The sequence below is a fragment of the Lepidochelys olivacea genome (assembly GCF_965140295.1).
Source record: "Lepidochelys olivacea isolate rLepOli2 genome assembly, chromosome: 10".
NCBI classification, from domain to species: Eukaryota; Metazoa; Chordata; order Testudines; family Cheloniidae; genus Lepidochelys; species Lepidochelys olivacea.
Window position 1 is genome coordinate 26,052,344 of NC_140420.1, and position 18,186 is coordinate 26,070,529.

At 40.8% G+C, this 18,186-nt stretch overlaps 1 protein-coding gene across 1 annotated transcript in view; it reads right to left on the reverse strand.

Annotated features, from left to right (window-relative positions):
- ABAT (4-aminobutyrate aminotransferase) overlaps window positions 1-18,186 on the reverse strand; it is a 122,851-nt gene that overhangs the window by 16,964 nt on the left and 87,701 nt on the right. The window contains exons 7-11 of the mRNA XM_084641821.1: window positions 9,096-9,176; window positions 7,550-7,642; window positions 5,239-5,301; window positions 2,947-3,010; window positions 1,979-2,127 (exon numbers count right to left, since the gene is read on the reverse strand). Coding sequence (XP_084497947.1) covers window positions 1,979-2,127; window positions 2,947-3,010; window positions 5,239-5,301; window positions 7,550-7,642; window positions 9,096-9,176 — 450 coding nt within the window. The remainder of the gene's footprint in view (window positions 1-1,978; window positions 2,128-2,946; window positions 3,011-5,238; window positions 5,302-7,549; window positions 7,643-9,095; window positions 9,177-18,186) is intronic.

Here is an 18,186-nt window from a genome sequence, read left to right on the forward strand (position 1 = left end):
CTGTGTCAGAGCCTTACATCCAGCTGCTCCTGCCTGCTCACCCTCTTTCCTCTCTAGACAGAGGTCTTTAAAGATTTAGTATCCCTTTGATCCTTTGTTTGGGTCTTGGAAAAATAAACTAGCTAGCTTGATTGGAGCCATGCAGAGGCACACTCCCCATTTAATAGATCCTCCACTGTTCTGTTGAGGACCCTCAGTATTCTCTGCAGAGATACCTTATCTGTCATTGTTTTATTTCCTGTTTTTTTTTTCCCCTAACAACCTCCTCTGATATACTCACATGCAGTTATACAGAATAACACTTAGCAGCTAAATTGGGGCAGATACAATATTCACAGAAATAACACAGAAACCTACCAGGTTCTGCACAGCTTTGCTGCAGGATTGTGCAGGGAAAAGAAGAGTGTTTATAAGGAGGATAAAACTCTTCCTGAAGCACAAATATCTCATAATCAGGAAGAGATGGCCAGAATATTGAGAATCATGAAAGGGGAATATTTAAGCTATGTTAAGATCACGTCGAAAAGTGGCTATGAAAAAAATACACCTTTTTACTCACCGTGTGTCTGCCCTGAGTTATTTCTACTAATAAAACAAGCATTCACTTATCTTAGTACTGCTGAGCCAGTGCAGCTATGGGAGAGCAACCTGGACTCTGTGCTGCATTATGCTTCAACAGAAATATCAGCTATATTCTGACTGCAGGATTGCTATTAGCGATGATTAAGGCTCCACGTTGGTCACAGACGTCACGGAAGTCATGGATTCCATGACTTTCCATGACCTCTGCAGTGGCTGGTGTGCCTGGCCCAGGGGCTACCGGAGCAGCTCGGGCAGCCCTTGGGCCAGTCTCGCCTCCTCTCCCCCTACCCTGCACCCCCAGCAGCAGGAGTTTGGGTGTAGGGAGGCTCAGGGGTGGGGTGGTGCTTACCTAGGACGGGCTCCCTGAAAGGGCTACAGGAACTCCCCTCCCTCTGCTCCTAGCTCCACATGCGGCCTATGCTAGCAGGCACCGCCCCTCCAGCTCCCATTGGCCACGGTTCCCAGCCAATTAGAGCTGCCAAACTGGGATTTGGGGAGGAGAGGAGGCAGCATGTGGAGCTCAGGACCTGGGTAAGGAGCCTGCCGCAGCTCGTCAACTCGCCCCCGCACCGAGCACCCATGGCGCCCTCCCCCAACCCCGAGCAACCCCCACAGGCCGTTCCCCCCAAGCCACCCCCTCCTTCCCAAGTTTTAATCAGGAGTATATAGTAAAAGTCATGGACAGGTCACAAACCGTGAACTTTCGTTTACTGCCCATGACCGGTCTGTGACTTTTACTAAAAACAGCCGACAGTAAAATGTAGCCTTAGCAATGATGTAAAGGGCAGAATGGAACACAACTTGATTTCCAGATCCCAGCTGGATTTTGCAAGGTTAGCAGAAAAATCAGTTTTTTAATTTGGAAATGAAGCCTCAATCCTGCAACTGGCTCTGCATAGGACCCTCACTACACCTACACAGGCAGACCTCATTGGCTTCACTGGGGAGTCACACAGGCATATAACTTCATGGAGCTGGTTATTGGATCAGAGCATGAATCCAGAAATCTTAAACAGAAAAGCAGGAAAATCCATGTCACTTTTACAGAGTTGCTTTTCAGAGGACTAAGCACACTAAGGCTCACCCTTGTGCACATTTCCCTCTCCCAAATTTGGGAGAGAAAATTAATTCAGATGTTTTTAAACAAACCTTTCCTTGCATGCGAAATTTCACTCTGGTTCTGCAGATTTCTGCAGATCATTCATAATTTCATAGTCGACAGTTCTTTTTAAATGGCAGCAGAGGCAGGCTATTAACTGTAACAGCTTAGGGAGTACTGCTTTCATCAAAGGCCATTCCAATTCCTGAAAATGTTCTTCCCAGTTAACAGCAGCTAATCCCACTAACACTTCATTATTTCAAAATGAAAACAGAATGCAGCCAGTGAAGTACTCACCTCTTCTAAACAGCGGGCTTCTTCCTGTTGATTCTCTTTCACAAAATCTTCCAGGGGGTATTTTAGTCTTGGGAATGGAGCAATTGGCCAGTCAAATGATGGAATGTCTAATTTGTGAATTGCTTTAGAGTGAGTTGTAGCTAAGCAACCTACACCCAGAAAAACAAAAATTAAAACAAAAGCTCACTAGAAATAAGGAAAGAAACATTCTGAGAGGTGAGAAACTGTCTTCTACTGGAAATAACTAGATGATTCTGTTTTAACTGCAGTGTTCAGATTAATTTATATTTGATTATTCTGGAGTATTGATGGATTGGGTTTGGGGATTTCTACTAGGTGCAGCATCATTCTCAAGAGTTGAATGGCTTCTACGCTATTTAAAATGTAATTTACAAAAAAGGTAGGAGAATCTGGTTACAGGATGGTAATGGCCACTATGGTTAAAACTGGGTTTCATCTTCCCAGTATTGACAAGATCAAACCATGTTCTGAATCAAGCTACAGCCCTGCAAAGTTCAAAGCAGTAGCACAGTTAGGTAACGTTTAAAATATGAAACTCTCCCATCTGCACTGGCAGGACCAAATGGTACCAGATAATATCCTGTTAAATAGGTCCCCCCAATACGGTAGATTTTTAATAGTGTAGATGGCAAAACTATGGGCCTAGAATTACATAAGGGCATCTCCTTGAAGGTGAAAATCCACAGTAAACCACACCTCCAGTTGAAACAAAATGCTGTTTTAGTACATTTCTAACAAATTCCATTAGTATCAGATTTAGGTTCCTAATATTTTAATAAATCTATGGGTTTTTTTACTGATCGTATTTCTATCACCAATTCATTGCAAAAGAACCTTTCATTTAAAAAAATACAAATACAATGAGATAAATATGCATTGCTGTGTCTAATATCAGCTGAGAAAGGAAGAGGGAAAAATATATAAGTTACTGGGAGTGTTTTTCTTACCCAGGGTTCTTCCATGGAATCCACCCATAAAGGACAGAATACTATAGTCAGGGCAGCCTGGAGACTGAAATCAAATACAGGATATGTCACTGAGCTATTCAAACAACAGGAAGGTGGCAGTGTAGCTTACTGGAATTATAAACAGGATTACATAACTAGACTTGAAGAACACACAAACATTCTACGTGTAATCAAACGGCCAGTCAAGAGTATGTCCATCAGAGCGTTAGGAAAGACAGCAAGATTTTTGCAACTTTTGGCTGTTGACTCAACTAAAATACAAGCAAGTTTCACTCTTCAGGCAGCAAGTTCCATAAAGTATATTCACACATTTCTTTGCCAAGAAATAGCCTTCATCCCTTTAAAATTATCTGATCTCCTGTAAATACCACGAATACTAAAGACAAATATCTGCCAATTTAGCATTTCATCTTCAGATTGCTTTGCAAATACTAACCAATTAATCCTCCCAACACACTGTGGGGTGGGGAGGAGGTCAATCAGCCCAATTTTTTAGAAATCAAGACAGATGGTGAATTGCCAAAGGTCACAAGGGAATTAGTGCCCAACACATGGATCGTTACTTCAATACTTATAAGCGTAAGCATGTATGTAGGTGTTTGCAGAATTGGGTCCAAAGTGGCAATTAGACACAGGAACACCTGAGTCCTCAGTGCTGCACTCAGATCACCACCACACACCTCTCTATTTTGATTCACTTATTGGACGCTGAATGAAAAATAAACCAGTATAATGCGTATGGAAACTTTACATTAGCTGAACTTTAAAAGGGACACTGTTGGGTTATTTTAAAGAGACTAGTCCCCTTCTTTGTGACCTAATCTTAAAAGTGAAAGAACTGCCTCCATTCCTGCTGTTGGTTTATATCCTGTGCTAATCAGTCTCTCTCTCTCTCTCTCTCTGGTTCCCAACATTTAGTTTCCAAACACCAAAGGTGAATATTAAAATTAAACAAACCCCTCTTCTTTCTGCATTTGTCCTTTTCTTTTAGGATTTCATGGAAACTCTTCTACTGTAATGTTTCGTAAAACTTGTAAGGTTTGTTTCTGTTAAATGCAAATCCTATATTTTTAGGCCCAAAATTCTCAACCAGTTTTTCTTTAGCCAGTAGTACTTCAATGCCACTGCATGGTGGGGAACACTGGAGAGAAAAACAGGCCTAGCACCCCTGGGAACAGAGGCAGGGAGTGCCTTAACTTTATACTATGAAAGGATGGCCCTTAAATATCACAAGGCCGATGACCTCAGTGGGACCTCTGCAGCTTTGGAGAGGCAGAAGATACCCTTCCTGGAACAGCAAAAAAATGCTTAGATCAACACACTGTGGATTTAATCCTAAACTGCAGTGAGCTCACACAAGATGTAGCCATGGGAGGGATAAAAGTACTTCTAGCACATCTACCACTTCCCTCAATCCTGGGGTTGCTGATATAAATCAGATCATAGGGCGGCTTTAACTCATGCCAGCTGGAATGATCCCTAGGAGACCATTCCATCAGTCCAGGATTGCAAGAACACAGTGTGCTTCAATCCCCATTTCTTACCCTGGCTTTGGCCCAATTTAAAGCACATCCCAGCTCCCCTTCCAGCAGAAGAATTTCCAGGAGCCTCTTCAAGACAGTTTTAAGCATTGCACCACCGGAGCAACACAACAAGAACGTACCCTGAACCAAGGATCTGACCCTGGAGTTGTAGATCCTGTAATTTCCAAGATGCTCACAACTTAGAAGGTGTCCCAAATTAAACACATTCCCCCACTTGATTAGTAACCTTGTGTATTAAGGTTTGTGACTGGCTAGAGCAACACAATCTGGGTTAGAGCTGAATTGGCACTTCACAGGCTTTCCAGCTGTATCTTAATTTCTTGCTCCCATGTGATTATTCCCTGGCAAACTAGCTTCTTGATTAATTTTAAGTCATTAAACCACAATTTTGGAAAAAATTAAGAGGACTGTTAATGTTCGTAATCTTTATTTAAAAAATCTGTGTATATTAGTGCTCCCCACAGTCTCTCTCAGCACTGCACGTCTCTCTAGCAGATGGTGTATCATATAAAGAAGGCCGTTTTAACACAAGTCACAACTACTTTCCGGGGAGGCAGTAGGATGCCCATAGCAGGCCTAGAATTTTGGTTGGGAGTGAGTGGTAATTGACCATTCTTGAAGCTTTTAGGTACTAGGATCCATTGCAATGTTAGAAAGCCCTGGATTTTTTTCTGTAAACAAATCAAACACTAACAGTCTGGGTGAGATAACAGAACAGTAAAGTTACCTGGTTAATCATGCATGTCTCCAGTTCTTCCTTTGTGACATTATTATTACCCCTTTCTTTGTTCTGCAAAAGTAATGAAGAGGTTTTTATGAGCTGTCCTAGGTGAATCTCACATTATTTGCTGGTGAAGTCTTGCTGAAAAATCCCACTGTAACAAAGTGTCTGAAGGATTAACCAGCAGGTAAAATGACAGACTTGATGAAACCATATATGGATTTTTAATCTACAAATTACATGGGATCTCCAAAGCTTAACAGGCACAAGTCTGTCTGGAATGGGCATGAGACGATAGTTAGAAAATCCTTTCTATTTCTCTCTTTTTAAAAAGAGAATAAATCTTTTCAGTATTTCAGATGTAGTGGAAGCTTCAGGGTTTGTCTGTGCGACCACTCTTCACTGCCCATTTGTCTCTCCTTTAGCTAATTATGAGTTTGTTTAGTCTAAAGCGGACAGTAAGTTTTTCCTCTGAAGAGATACATACATGTTTTCTCATGAGTTTCATGTTATGTGGGATGATCTAGCATTAGAGGCATTATATACTCATTCTGAAAGTCAAAAGGAGAATGAAGGGACTTACCTATTTTGTTATTAGATGAATTTAGAGGGACCAGAGAATGGCTTAGGGAACTAGTAACAAGATTAGCTTCTTTTAGATGGTAAGCTCTCCAAAGCAGGGACTCTCTCTTTATCTATGTTTGCATTAGGGACAATGGGACATGAATCCTAATTGGGACCTTTGGGCTCTACTGTAATATATAAGCAACAATAACATATGGATTTAAACTAATGGTTGCAGCAGATTTAACTGGTTACCTGTATGCCACCGTCACCCAACAACATTCCATTCAGATGTTAAAAGATTTGGCCAGCACTAGTTTAGTTCACGATATTAGGAGAGAGACTGTGAATGAGCATAGCCACTTGTGACTCAGGCTTTGTTTACGCTAGCACTTTTTCACACCCCTGATTGACAGAAGTTTCACCAACAAAAGTGCTGGTTTGGACAGTGCTATGTCAATAGGACAGCATCTCCCACCGACATAGCTACCGCCACTTAACGGGGGTGGTTTATTCATGCTGGCAGGAGAGTTCTCTTCCACCAGTATAGAGCAGCTACGCAGGAGACCTTACAGTGGTGCAGCTGGAGCAATACAACTGGGCAGCTGTAAGGTCCATAGTGTAGACATAACTTAATGCTGTTTCCAAACTAGGGCCAAGGAAGATTTTATACCAGACCCGTGCATGTTTAGTTTAAGCAACACATTTTAAGATAAAAGCTTGAAAAAAATGTTTGTTTAAAAAATAGCCTCACTGGTACTTTTGTAACCAACTTCTTCTAACCCCTTTTTGCCCTAGAATCACACACAGGCCTTGGAATGCCAGAAACAAAAATGCACTGCACAAATTTAAAGAATGATGCTTTTCCAAAATAGTTTTGCTATGAGCCATGTGGTCCTACTAGCTTCAGGGTGAAATTTCACGTGTTGGTTTTGACCTAAAAAAAACAGAAACTGCTTGGTATCTGTCCCTCCCTCTTCCCACCTCCAGCACATCACAGCTGCATCAGCAGCTTTCCTTTCATTTGGAATGCTTCTGTCCCCTTCTTCCACTCACCACACCCAAGTCTGAAATAGCCCAAATTTATACACTGCAAAGCCCATTTGTTTGCACAGGCATGGTCAGAGGACAGACAGTTGAGGGTAGAATTTCTGGTGAGTGAGAAAGTGTGCTGGAGGGTTTTAAACTGCATCAGTCACATGATTTGTGATGGTAAAGAGGGAGGAAGGAGTGCTGCTGCACTGGCTGATCTTTACTTTGTACCTCCTGTGTTCTAATGTTTTTAAAATGCATGTCAAGGGAGCCCAAAGTCCTGTATGGGTGCCTTTCAGTGTGGAGTTTGTAGCATACTGGAATCTAAATAAATATTGTGGAAACCAGGAGAGAAACACAGCCTCTGTTTGGAGCCCTGCCAGCTCATGAGAGCGCAAATCTTTAAATAATCACTTGTTCAAGCAAAATGCGAATTTTATATCTCTACTTTTACCTGATCCACTTAATTCTGACCAGGGGGAGGAGGCGGCACAGGGAGAAAAGAAAAAACAATAGTTTTTTAGTGAGAAAGCTGCTGACACATCTGGGATCTTCCAAGTGAGAAAGTCAAAAGTGCAAAGGTCTATTCTGTTTTCTACAGTTTAATCCATAATTGTATAACTAAAGGAACGCATTCCATGTAGATTCGGTTCTTATGAAGCACTGTCGATGTTTACGTGCTGCAGTATTGTAAAGAGTCATACTCAGTATTTTGACTTACCCTGTACCACATGAATATTGCTTTAAAGGCATTTTCATTAGAGCAGGATCCACAAGACATGGTGACAACCTGTTGCAGGCCCTTCGGAGCCACCTGTCAACAACGGAGACGTAATAAAGCTAAAATAGCACAGTTATGAAACAAAGCAAAAACACTAACCAGCCCCATTTCAATCCCTTACTCAGAATAAATTCAGTGTGGTGTCTGCATGCAGACACACCATAACTTCTCACATTCAGCTCTTAAGAGAATCAAAGGTTTGGTTTCATCACAGTGGGGGGGTGGGAGGTTCTCTCTGAAATTTCATCTGCAAAGTTCTCTGCATGGGAACATCCAGCTTCATTTATGGATCCCATTCTCTTGAAAAGGAGAAGGCAGGTGATTCAGCTGCTAACAGTTAAACCACAACATTTCTTATTCAAATGCTTTTATTTTTACCCTTGTAAGTCTGTACCCTGAATACCATCTAAAAAGAAAAGGAGTACTTGTGGCACCTTAGAGACTAACCAATTTATTTGAGCATAAGCTTTTGTGAGCTACAGCTCACTTCATCAGCCATCTGTTTCTTCATAAACATTGATCACAATTTTAACAAAGAAAGAGAAAACGCACACATTCCTTTACAGAATAGTTACACAAATAACTACCACCTGGAGAAAGGCACATATGGGAAATAACCTCAATGCCAAACTCCGCATGCTCGGCACACACGGAAAAGAAGGTTGACAAGCAGAGTACGTCACTTGGAGAAAGCCTCTAGTGAAAATGCAACAATGGAAGGTTTGGGGGCCTCATCTTTAGCTGTTCACACTTTGAGCTAAAGGATGCTTAGACAGAACTTTACCCTTGTACTTTCTGGGTTCCATGTGAAATTTTTCACTTATGAAAGGGCATTCATAAACTGGAAAAGGGGTAGAACACTAACAAAGCAAAAACATTGCTTCCTTTGATGCTTAGCTCTTCAAGTTGTAAGCCATGATTACTGTCAACACTCAGTCTCATTATCCATAATTTCAGTAGACATCTTCAAGAATACAGAATAATGATTATTTAATAATAATTCCAACCTTTGAATCTCTTCAAGAGTGGAAAAGCAGGACCATCTGTTCAGTTCTCTTTAAAAAAACCCTATTGTGCCTTAAAATCTCTTCAAATCCTGTTTCCATCATCGCTTTAAACATTGGAGGTTGGATTTTGTTATGTTCTTTAGGCCCTGATCACGCAAAGCAGATAAACACATGCTTAACTTTTTGAATGTGAGTAGTCTCATTAACTAAAGCAGCTACTACATTTTTCATTGTGTTTCATACCTTCTGAATCCCTTCATCGGGGTTAACATGGATGGTAGGAATATTCTAATGGAGGTTGTTTAATATAAGTGCACAGAGCTCTTATTTCTTATTTGTGATTAAGTAACTTTGCAATTTACTGATGCACTAGAAATTTCAGATCCTTCCTTTCAGGTTGGGTTCATACCATACATGCACTTTGGAGAATATGCAGACTTCGAATATGGTAAATCATCATAGTTCATTCTTAAACTTACCGAAAGCAAAGATTCCTTTAAGGTTTCAGCAAAATTCCCTGGAGGTAAAATCCCAAGAGCAGGTCTGTTAATAAATGTACTCTGCAAAATGAAGGAAGAGAAACAGTAAGTATTTAATATCATAAGAAAAAAGCTGCGATGTTGAGACTGATTCAAAAAATGTAAATGTAAATTAAACTAAGTCTAAAGTTCAAGTACACTGACATTAGGCAAATTCTTAAATAGTTCCAGTTATGACACAGAAGTTTTAAAAATAACTGAAAATAGTCAAGTCTCAATAAATATGCCCATTTTTCTGTTTAAGCCCAAATTTTATTTTCTTTGAGGGTCACCTTTAAAGAGATATATTCTGGACTGCAGTGAAATGTTTTTTCTTTAACACTGATCTTTTATCCCTATAGCCTATTCTTTCACCAAAATCTCAGTTCCTTTTATACAGAGGAAATAAACTTTAAAGCCTTAATTATTTGGCTTCAGTTAGAATGGCTAAACTTAAATTTAATTAAGATAGTGTAATAGTTTCTTCCTTATCAGGCTTCAAGGGAGACCAGTTCTGAACACTGTGGGTATAAACACCCCCCAGATATTATTACAGTATAGGATTTTGAGGATGGAGGAACTAGACAAAGATATGTTCAAAGGACAGGAGAAAGATAAACTGCAAGAATCAGCAATGCAATTGTCACAATAAAATAGTTTCCCTGCAATTAAATTATGCTCACAAACACACATGCTCTCTCCCTTATAAAATCCTCTCACACATTCACAATAGTGAGGAGTACATCAAGGGAATAACATGTAAGGCAAAACCAAGTCTGGATGAATGGATACTGTAGGGGGAATGGGGATTTGTGTTCTGATTCAATGAGATACTACTACATCATATTATGTAAAATTGCATTCAACGGTTTTGTCCAGCTTAGTTTTAGTAGTAACTTGATTCTGCGCTCAGAGGTTGATCAGATTGGTACTGGATTGTGAGAGAAGAGGATTAAAATCATCAAAATTACTGGCCATAGTTTACATTTTGAATTGATTGCGTTTACTCAGCTGCAGTTCCAATCCCCAATACTCATGAAGATAATCTCACTGGTGAGACAGAGCTACACAGCAAAGACTGACATGAACAATGGCTGAGAAAGCAGAGATGATATTCATAGAATCACGGAAATGTAGGACTGAAAGGACCTCGATAGGTCATCTAATCCAGTCCCCTGCACTAAGGCAGAACTAAAGATTATCCAGCTAATCCCTCACATGTATTTGTTTAACCTGTTCTTAAAAACTTCCATTGATGAAGATTCCACAACTTCCCTAGGTAATTTGTTCCAGTCCTTAACTACACTTATAGTTAGCAAGTTTTTCCTAATGGCTAACCTAAATTTCCCTTGCTGCAATTTAAACCTATTCCTTCTTGCCCTGTCCTCAGTGGTTAAGGAGAACAATTAAATCACTTGCTTCTTTATAACAACCTTTATGTACTAGAAGACTTCTGTCCCCCAACCCACCCAAGTCTTCTCTTCTCCAGACTAAACAAACCCAATTTTTTCAATCTTTCCTCATACATCATATTTTCTAGACCTTTAATCAGTGCTTAATTTGTAATGAAAGAGGTGCCAGGGCACAAGCAATTTTTTTTTTCTTTTATAACCGATGCAAGCCCAGAGGTGCCAGGGCTATGAACTGCCAAGCACAGAGGTGCTGGGTCTCAGCCCTGGCAAGCCCAGACACAAATTAAGCACTGCCTTTAATAATTTCTGTTGCTCTCCTCTGGACTTTCTCTAATTTGTCCACATCTTTCCTGAAGTGTGGTGCCCAGAACAGGACACAGTACTCCAGTTGAGGCATTATCATGCTGAGTAGAATAAAAGAATTACTTCTTGTAACTTGCTTACAACACTCCTGCTAATACATTCCTGAATGATTGTTTGCTTTCTTCAGTTCTGTTTTCCATGCTGTCTTTGGGAGATACCTGGAAGGCTCTACTGTACTGCAGTATATTTGTGTTTGACGTTTAAGGCAAATGGCATGATAAACAATATTTAAAACACCTTTCATCCACAGATCTCAAACACTTTGCAAAGGGGAGTATCATTATCCTTATTTTACAAATGGGGAAGTGGAGGCACAGAGAGGTTAAGTGCTTTCTCCAAGAGTCCACACCACTCAGTGGCTAAGCTGGAAGTAGAATCCAAGCCTCCTGGATTCCCAGTCCAGTGTCCTATCCACTGGACCATTGCCACTGTGCATGTAATTCTCTCACACATTAGGATATGTGGGTAAGGATAAAAGGGGTAAAAAACAAGGGTGATGTCTTGGTAGGGGTCTACTACAGAACACCTAACCAGAAAGAAGAGGTAGATGAGGCTTTTGTTGTTGTTTTTTTAAAAAAGCTAACAAAATCATCCAAAGCACAGGACTTGGTGGTGATGGGGAACTTCAAAATAACACAGCAGGGTACAGATTATCCAACAAGCTCTTCGACTGTATTGGAGACAATTTTTTATTTCAGAAGGTGGAGAAAGCTACTAGGGGAGAAACTGTTCTAGATCTGATTTTGACAAATAGGGAGGAAATGGTTGAGAATTTGACAGTGGAAGGCAGCTTTGGTGAAAGTGATCATGAAATGGTAGAGTTAATGATTCTAAGGAATGGTAGGAGGGAGAACAGCAAAAAAGAGACAATGGATTTCAAGAAGACAGACTTTAGCAAACTCGGAGAGTTGGTAGGTAAGATCCCCTGGGAAGCAACTGAAGAAAGTTCACAGTTTTTCGGAGAGACATTATTAAGGGCACAAGAGCAAACTATCCCACTGAGTAGGAAAGTATGGCAAGAGACCACCCTGGCTTAATGAGGAGATCTTCACTGATTTAAAAATCAAAAAAGAGTCCTACAAAAAGTGGAAACTAGGTCAAATTACAAAGGAGGAATATAAAAAAATAATACACGTATGTGGGGACAAAATTAGAAAGGCTAAGTCACAAAACGAGATCAAGCTAGCTAGAGACATAAAGGGTAACAAGAAAACATTCTACAAATACATTAGAAGCAAGAGGAAGACCAAGGGCAGGGCAGGCCCGTTACTCAATGGTAGGGGAAAAACAACAACAGAACATGTGGAAATGGCAGGGGTGCTCAATGACTTCTTTGTTTTGGTTTTCACCAAAATGGTTGGTGGTGATTGGACACCTAACATAGTGAATGCCAGTGAAAATGAGGTAGGATCAGAGGCTAAAATATGGAAAGCACAAGTTAAAAATTACTTGGACAAATTAGATGTCTTCAAGTCACCAGGGCCCAATGAAATGCATCCTAGAGTACCTAAGGAACTGACTGAGGAGATATCTGAGCCATTAGCGATTGCCTTTGAAAAGTCATGGAAGACAGGAGAGATTCCAGAAGACTGGAAAAGGGCAAATATAGTGCCCATCTATAAAAAGGGAAATAAGGACAACCCGGGGAATCACAGACCAATCAGCTTAACTTCTGTAGTGGGAAAGATAATGAAGCAAATAATTAAGCAATGAATTTGCAAACGTCTAGAAGATAATAAGGTGATAAGTAACAGTCAGCATGGATTTGTCAAGAACAAATCCTGTCAAACCAACCTGATAGCTTTCTTTGACAGAGTAACAAGCCTTGTGGATAGGGGGAAAGCGGTAGACGTGGTATATCTTAACATTAGTAAACCTTTTGATACTGTCTCGCATGACCTTCTCATAAACAAATTAGGATAATGCAACTGAGATGGAGCTACTGTAAGGTGATTGGAAACCCATTCCCAGAGAGTAGTTATCAGTGGTTCACAGTCATGCTGGAAGGGCATAACGAGTGGGGTCCCGCAGGGATCAGTTCTGGGTCCAGTTCTGTTCATTATCTTCATCAATGATTTAGATAATGGCATACAGAGTACACTTATAAAGTTTGTGGCCATTACCAAGCTGGGAGGGGTTGCAAGTGCTTTGAAGGATAGGATAAAAATTCAAAATGATCCAGACAAAGTGGAGAAATGGTCTGAAGTAAATAGCATGAAATTCAATAAGGACAAATGCAAAGTACTCCACTTAGAAAGAAATAATCAGTTGCACACATACAAAATGGGAAATGACTGCATAGGAAGGAGTACTGTGGAAAGGGATCTGGGGCTTATAGTGGACTACAAGCTAAATGTAAGTCAATAGTGTAACACTGTTGTAAAAAAAGCAAACATCTTTCTGGACTGTATTAGCAGGAGTGTTGAAAGCAAGACATGAGAAGTAATTCTTCCGCTTTACTCCACGCTGATTAGGCTTCAACTGGAGTATTGTGTCTACTTCTGGGTGCCACATTTCAGGAAAGATGTGGACAAACTGGAGAATGTCCAAAGAAGAGCAACAAAAATGATTAAAAGTCTAGGAAACTTGACCTATGAGGGAAGACTGAAAAAACTGGGTTTGCTTTGTCTGGAGAAGAGAAGACAGAGGGGACATGATAACAGTTTCAAGTACATAAAAGGAGGAGGGAGAAGAATTGTTGTTCTTAACCTCTGAGGATAGGACAAGAACCAATGGGCTTAAATTGCAGCAAGGGAGGTTTAGGTTGGATATTAGGAAAAACTTCCTGTCAGGGTGGTTAAGCACTGGAATAAATTGCCTAGGGAGGTTGTGGAATCTCATCACTGGAGATTTTTAAGAGCATGTTAGACAAACCCCTGTCAGGGATGGTCTAGATAATACTTATTCCTGCCATGAGTGCAGGAGACTGGACTGGACTAGATGACCTCTCGAGGTCCCTTCTAGTCCTATGATTGTATGATTCTATGATGTGCATTTATTCTTACCCAAGGAGACTGGCTTTCACCAAAGATTGGTTGGACACTGAAGATTCTCTTTGACTCCGGGCTGCCTTCCTCTCAGCTTAGCAGCTCAGGTTCAAAATGTTTCCAATGAAATAAATGGTTTGGTGTTCTGGTTCCTTTTATTTGTGTGGCCAGCCTCCTAGGAGTCTGAAGCATGCCCCTTTACCATGACTGCATGTTAGGGAAGTTCTCCTTTGTGCACTAGCATGTTAAATTTCTTCTTTCAGATTGTAACAATGGGCTAAGCAGATGATGGTGTTCTCTACTCATCTCATTTATGTTGTGGGTAACTAGTCTCCCTTTGGCAACAGCCTCTCCCAGCATTACATCTGAGTAATTTGGCTGGCAGCTGCAGAATTCCCTGCAGACAAGAGAGAGGAACCCATTCTCTTGGTCCAGCTCTGAGCCATTCAGCAGCCACTAAGGCTGGAGTAGCCTCCATAGCCCGAGCACCCCTCTCGAAGGCATGGGGAAGACTGAATGATCTTTGTAGCAATGGATTCTCCAGCTCTATCCCCAATTTTCTTCTGTACAACAACATGCAGGGACACACTGGGAAGCTGAACTCCTCTTTGCGTCCCAGGGGTGGGGTCCTCCCCAACTCAGTAGAAACAAAATGTCTCCACTACAAGAGTCCTTGGCACCTACAGAGATGGCCACAGCAAGATTTGCCCCCCAAAGAGAAGCTAGTGAAAGATTAACTACAAGCACATCTAAGTGAAGCCAACATACTAGACCCAGCACAATCTGGCTTTAGAACCAGACACAGAACTGAAACTGCTTTAGTGGCACTGATGGAAGATCTCTTCCTGACAATGGATAGAAGCCAGACATCCATTCTCATCCTCCTAGACCTCTCTGCAACATTCAACGCTATTGACCATGAGATACTGCTGTTTCACCTGACAGAGATGGCAGGAGTTCGGGGTGATGCACTAAAATGGCTTCAGTCCTTCCTGCAGTGATACACCAAAGAACAGTAATGGGAACTGCACTTCTATCACTAGACCCTTCAGTTGCGGGGTTCCACAAAGATTAATTCTCTCTCTGGTTCTTTTCAGCATCTATACGGAACCACTGCGTGAACTGATCAGATGACATGGTCTCAAGTGCCAGTGATATACAGATGATAAACAGCTCTATCTATCCTTCACCACTTATGACCATGTCAACCACCACCAAGATGGCCCTGTGCTTGGATGAGATCAGCTTATGGATGAACAACAACTGGCTGAATTTGAATCCAAGCAGAAGAGGTGATGCTGGTGGGCAAAGGAAAGTATTTTGAGGAGTTTTCAGCCATGATAGTCTCTCCTGTGATTGAAGGTTCATGTCCACAATTGGTCAATTCAGTCCATAGTCTAGGAGTACTCTTGAATTCCTCACACCACAACAGCCACAAGTAATGCTTTCTACCTTCTCTGGTTGGCTGGGAGACTCCATCCCATCCTGATGTATGAAAACTTGGCCTTAGTTATTCAGGCCTTCATCACCTCTCAGCTGGACTATAGCAATGTAAGATACCTGGGCATGAAACCTTCAACACTTACATAACTCCAAATAATACAAAATGCTCCTCAGCAACAAAGGCTACTGTGAGCACATCACACCTGTCCTCTGTGGCTTCCCATAGAATTCTGAATCAAATTCAAGGTCTTGGTCCTTATCATCAAAGTGCTCCAGGGCCAGGGCCCAGGATACCTAAACGATTGTTTAAAGCTCTTTGAGAGCTGTCTGAGACTAGGAAATTAACTCCCCAGGACAGGACTATCACAAACCTCATCACTTTCCGTTCCAAGTGCAAGGTGGATTTCTTTGACCTTGTTTTCTACAATATACACACACAGAAAAAACAAACAAAAGAAATCCATGCCATCAAAACAAGCCACTCCACTGCTTCTTCCTCTGGGAACAGGATGAGTGAACAAAACAGTGTGTGACAGCAGTTAGTCAAGTTGCTTAATACACTCCTAGAAGGTATGCAGATACTATGGCAATGACCATAGTATAAAAACCCTCATAGTTTAGAGTTTAGTGTTGGTGGTCAGTGGGTGATAACTGAGTGGGGAGTCAGTGAGCACCAACCTGTACAGTACACTGTTTGAAAAACAGTTTTTGTTCTTCAAAATCACTGTTAAATTATTAATACAGATTAATTTGGTAAATTTATTCAAGTAACTTGAATGGAATATCATGGATTGAAGTGTTTCTCCATAGCACAGATTTTTAATCTTTGCAGGTGTTTTATTGTCACAAAATATGCTACTTTTATGTTAAAAGTGAATTAAGTACAAGTCAGTAACGTTTGGCAATTAATTAATGTATCAAAGCAGGCTCAACAACCCATGTTTACTACAAAACAATGCTACTTTTCCCAAGTTGTAGAATTACAGTCTGAGCTCCAGTGAAGTAAGTCCTTATAGGTCTCCAGAGAGGAAAGACTGTTTTCCTAAATCCTCTATGTGGTCTCAAGTTGCAGTGGGGGAGGTCTAGGTTGGATATTAGGAAACACTATTTCACTAGGAGGGTGGTGAAGCACTGGAATGGGTTACCTAGGGAGGTGGTAGAATCTTCATCCTTAGAGAGTTTTCAGACCTATCAGTTTTGGCTGGGATGATTTTGTTGGTGTTGGTCCTGCTTTGAGCAGGGATTGGACTAGATGACCTTCTGAGGTCTCTTCCAACCGTAATATTCTATGATTCTATGAACAGTGTCTGTGCGGATCATGTTTAGGAGAGATGGGTCTAGCTATAAAGTTCCTATCTGCACTTTGCAGGCATTCTGATCTGAGATTTGTTCCAAGCTTCTCTCTGACGTTTAAAGTGCCAGTATACAAATAAGCTAGTGCCACCAAACATAATGGTGGTAGACAGCTCTTTGTTAGATTAATGCTACATTGTAATTAGGGTGTTTTGAATAAAGTTATCTCTTAGGAAAAAATGCCCCATTTTAACGAAAATATGATCTATTTTCTGCTGGCACTTAGTTTAAAAACTGCTCTGCAACCTTTTTAAAGTTAAGAGATGGGGGAACCAGACTGCTGCAGAGACGCACGTGGATCAGACAGAGACTTCTCTTAGAGGAGAGTCTACTGATAGAGATTCTTTAGGTTTTAAGTCAGGAGGAGAGGATGAAAGAGGACAAAGTATGGGCCAGATCAGATGAGAAACATTCACACAAAGAATCTGACACATCAGAAAAGGGCAGACAAATAAACAGTGACAAGTTTTTAAAGTGCTTGCACACAAATGCTAGAAGTCTAAATAATAAGATGGGTGAACTAGAGTGCCTCGTGTTAAAGGAGGATATTGATATAATAGGCATCACAGAAACCTGGTGGAGTGAAGACAATCAATGGGACACAATCAGTCCGGGGTACAAAATATGTCGGAAGGACAGAACAGGTCGTGCGGGGGTGGGAGAGAGGGGACACTATATGTGAAAGAAAATGTAGAATCAAATGAAATAATCTTAAATGAATCCACATGTTCCATAGAACCTCTATGGATAGTAATTCCATGCTCTAATAAGAATATAACAGTAGGGATCTATTATCGACCACCTGACCAGGACAGTGAGAGTGACGATGAAATGCTAAGGGAGATTAGCGAGGCTATCAAAAGAAAAAAACTCAATAATAGTGGGGGATTTCAATTATCCCCATATTGAAAAAGTGACCATAATATAACATTTAACATTCCTGTGGTGGGAAGAACACCTCAACAGCCCAACACTGTGGCATTTAATTTCAGAAAGGGGAACTATGCAAAATGAGGAGGTTAGTTAAACAGAAATTAGAAGGTACAGTGACTAGAATGAAATCCCCGCAAGCTGCAAGGACACTTTTCAAAGACAGCATAATAGGGGCTCAACTTAAATGTATACCCCAAATTAAAAAACACAGTAGAAGAACTAAAAAAGAGCCACCGTGGCTTAACAACCATGTAAAAGAAGCAGTGAGAGATAAAAAGGCATCTTTTAAAAAGTGGAAGTCAAATCGTAGTGAGGTAAATAGAAAGGAGCATAAACACTGCCAAATTAAATATAAAAATGTAATAAGAAAATCCAAAAAGGAATTTGAAGAACAGCTAGCCAAAAACTCAAAAGGTAATAACAAAATGTTTTTTAAGTACATCAGAAGCAGGAAGCCTGCTAAACAACCAGTGGGGCCCTTGGACAATCAAGTTACAAAAGGAGCACTTAAAGATGATAAAGTCATTGTGGAGAAACTAAATGAATTGTTTGCTTCAGTCT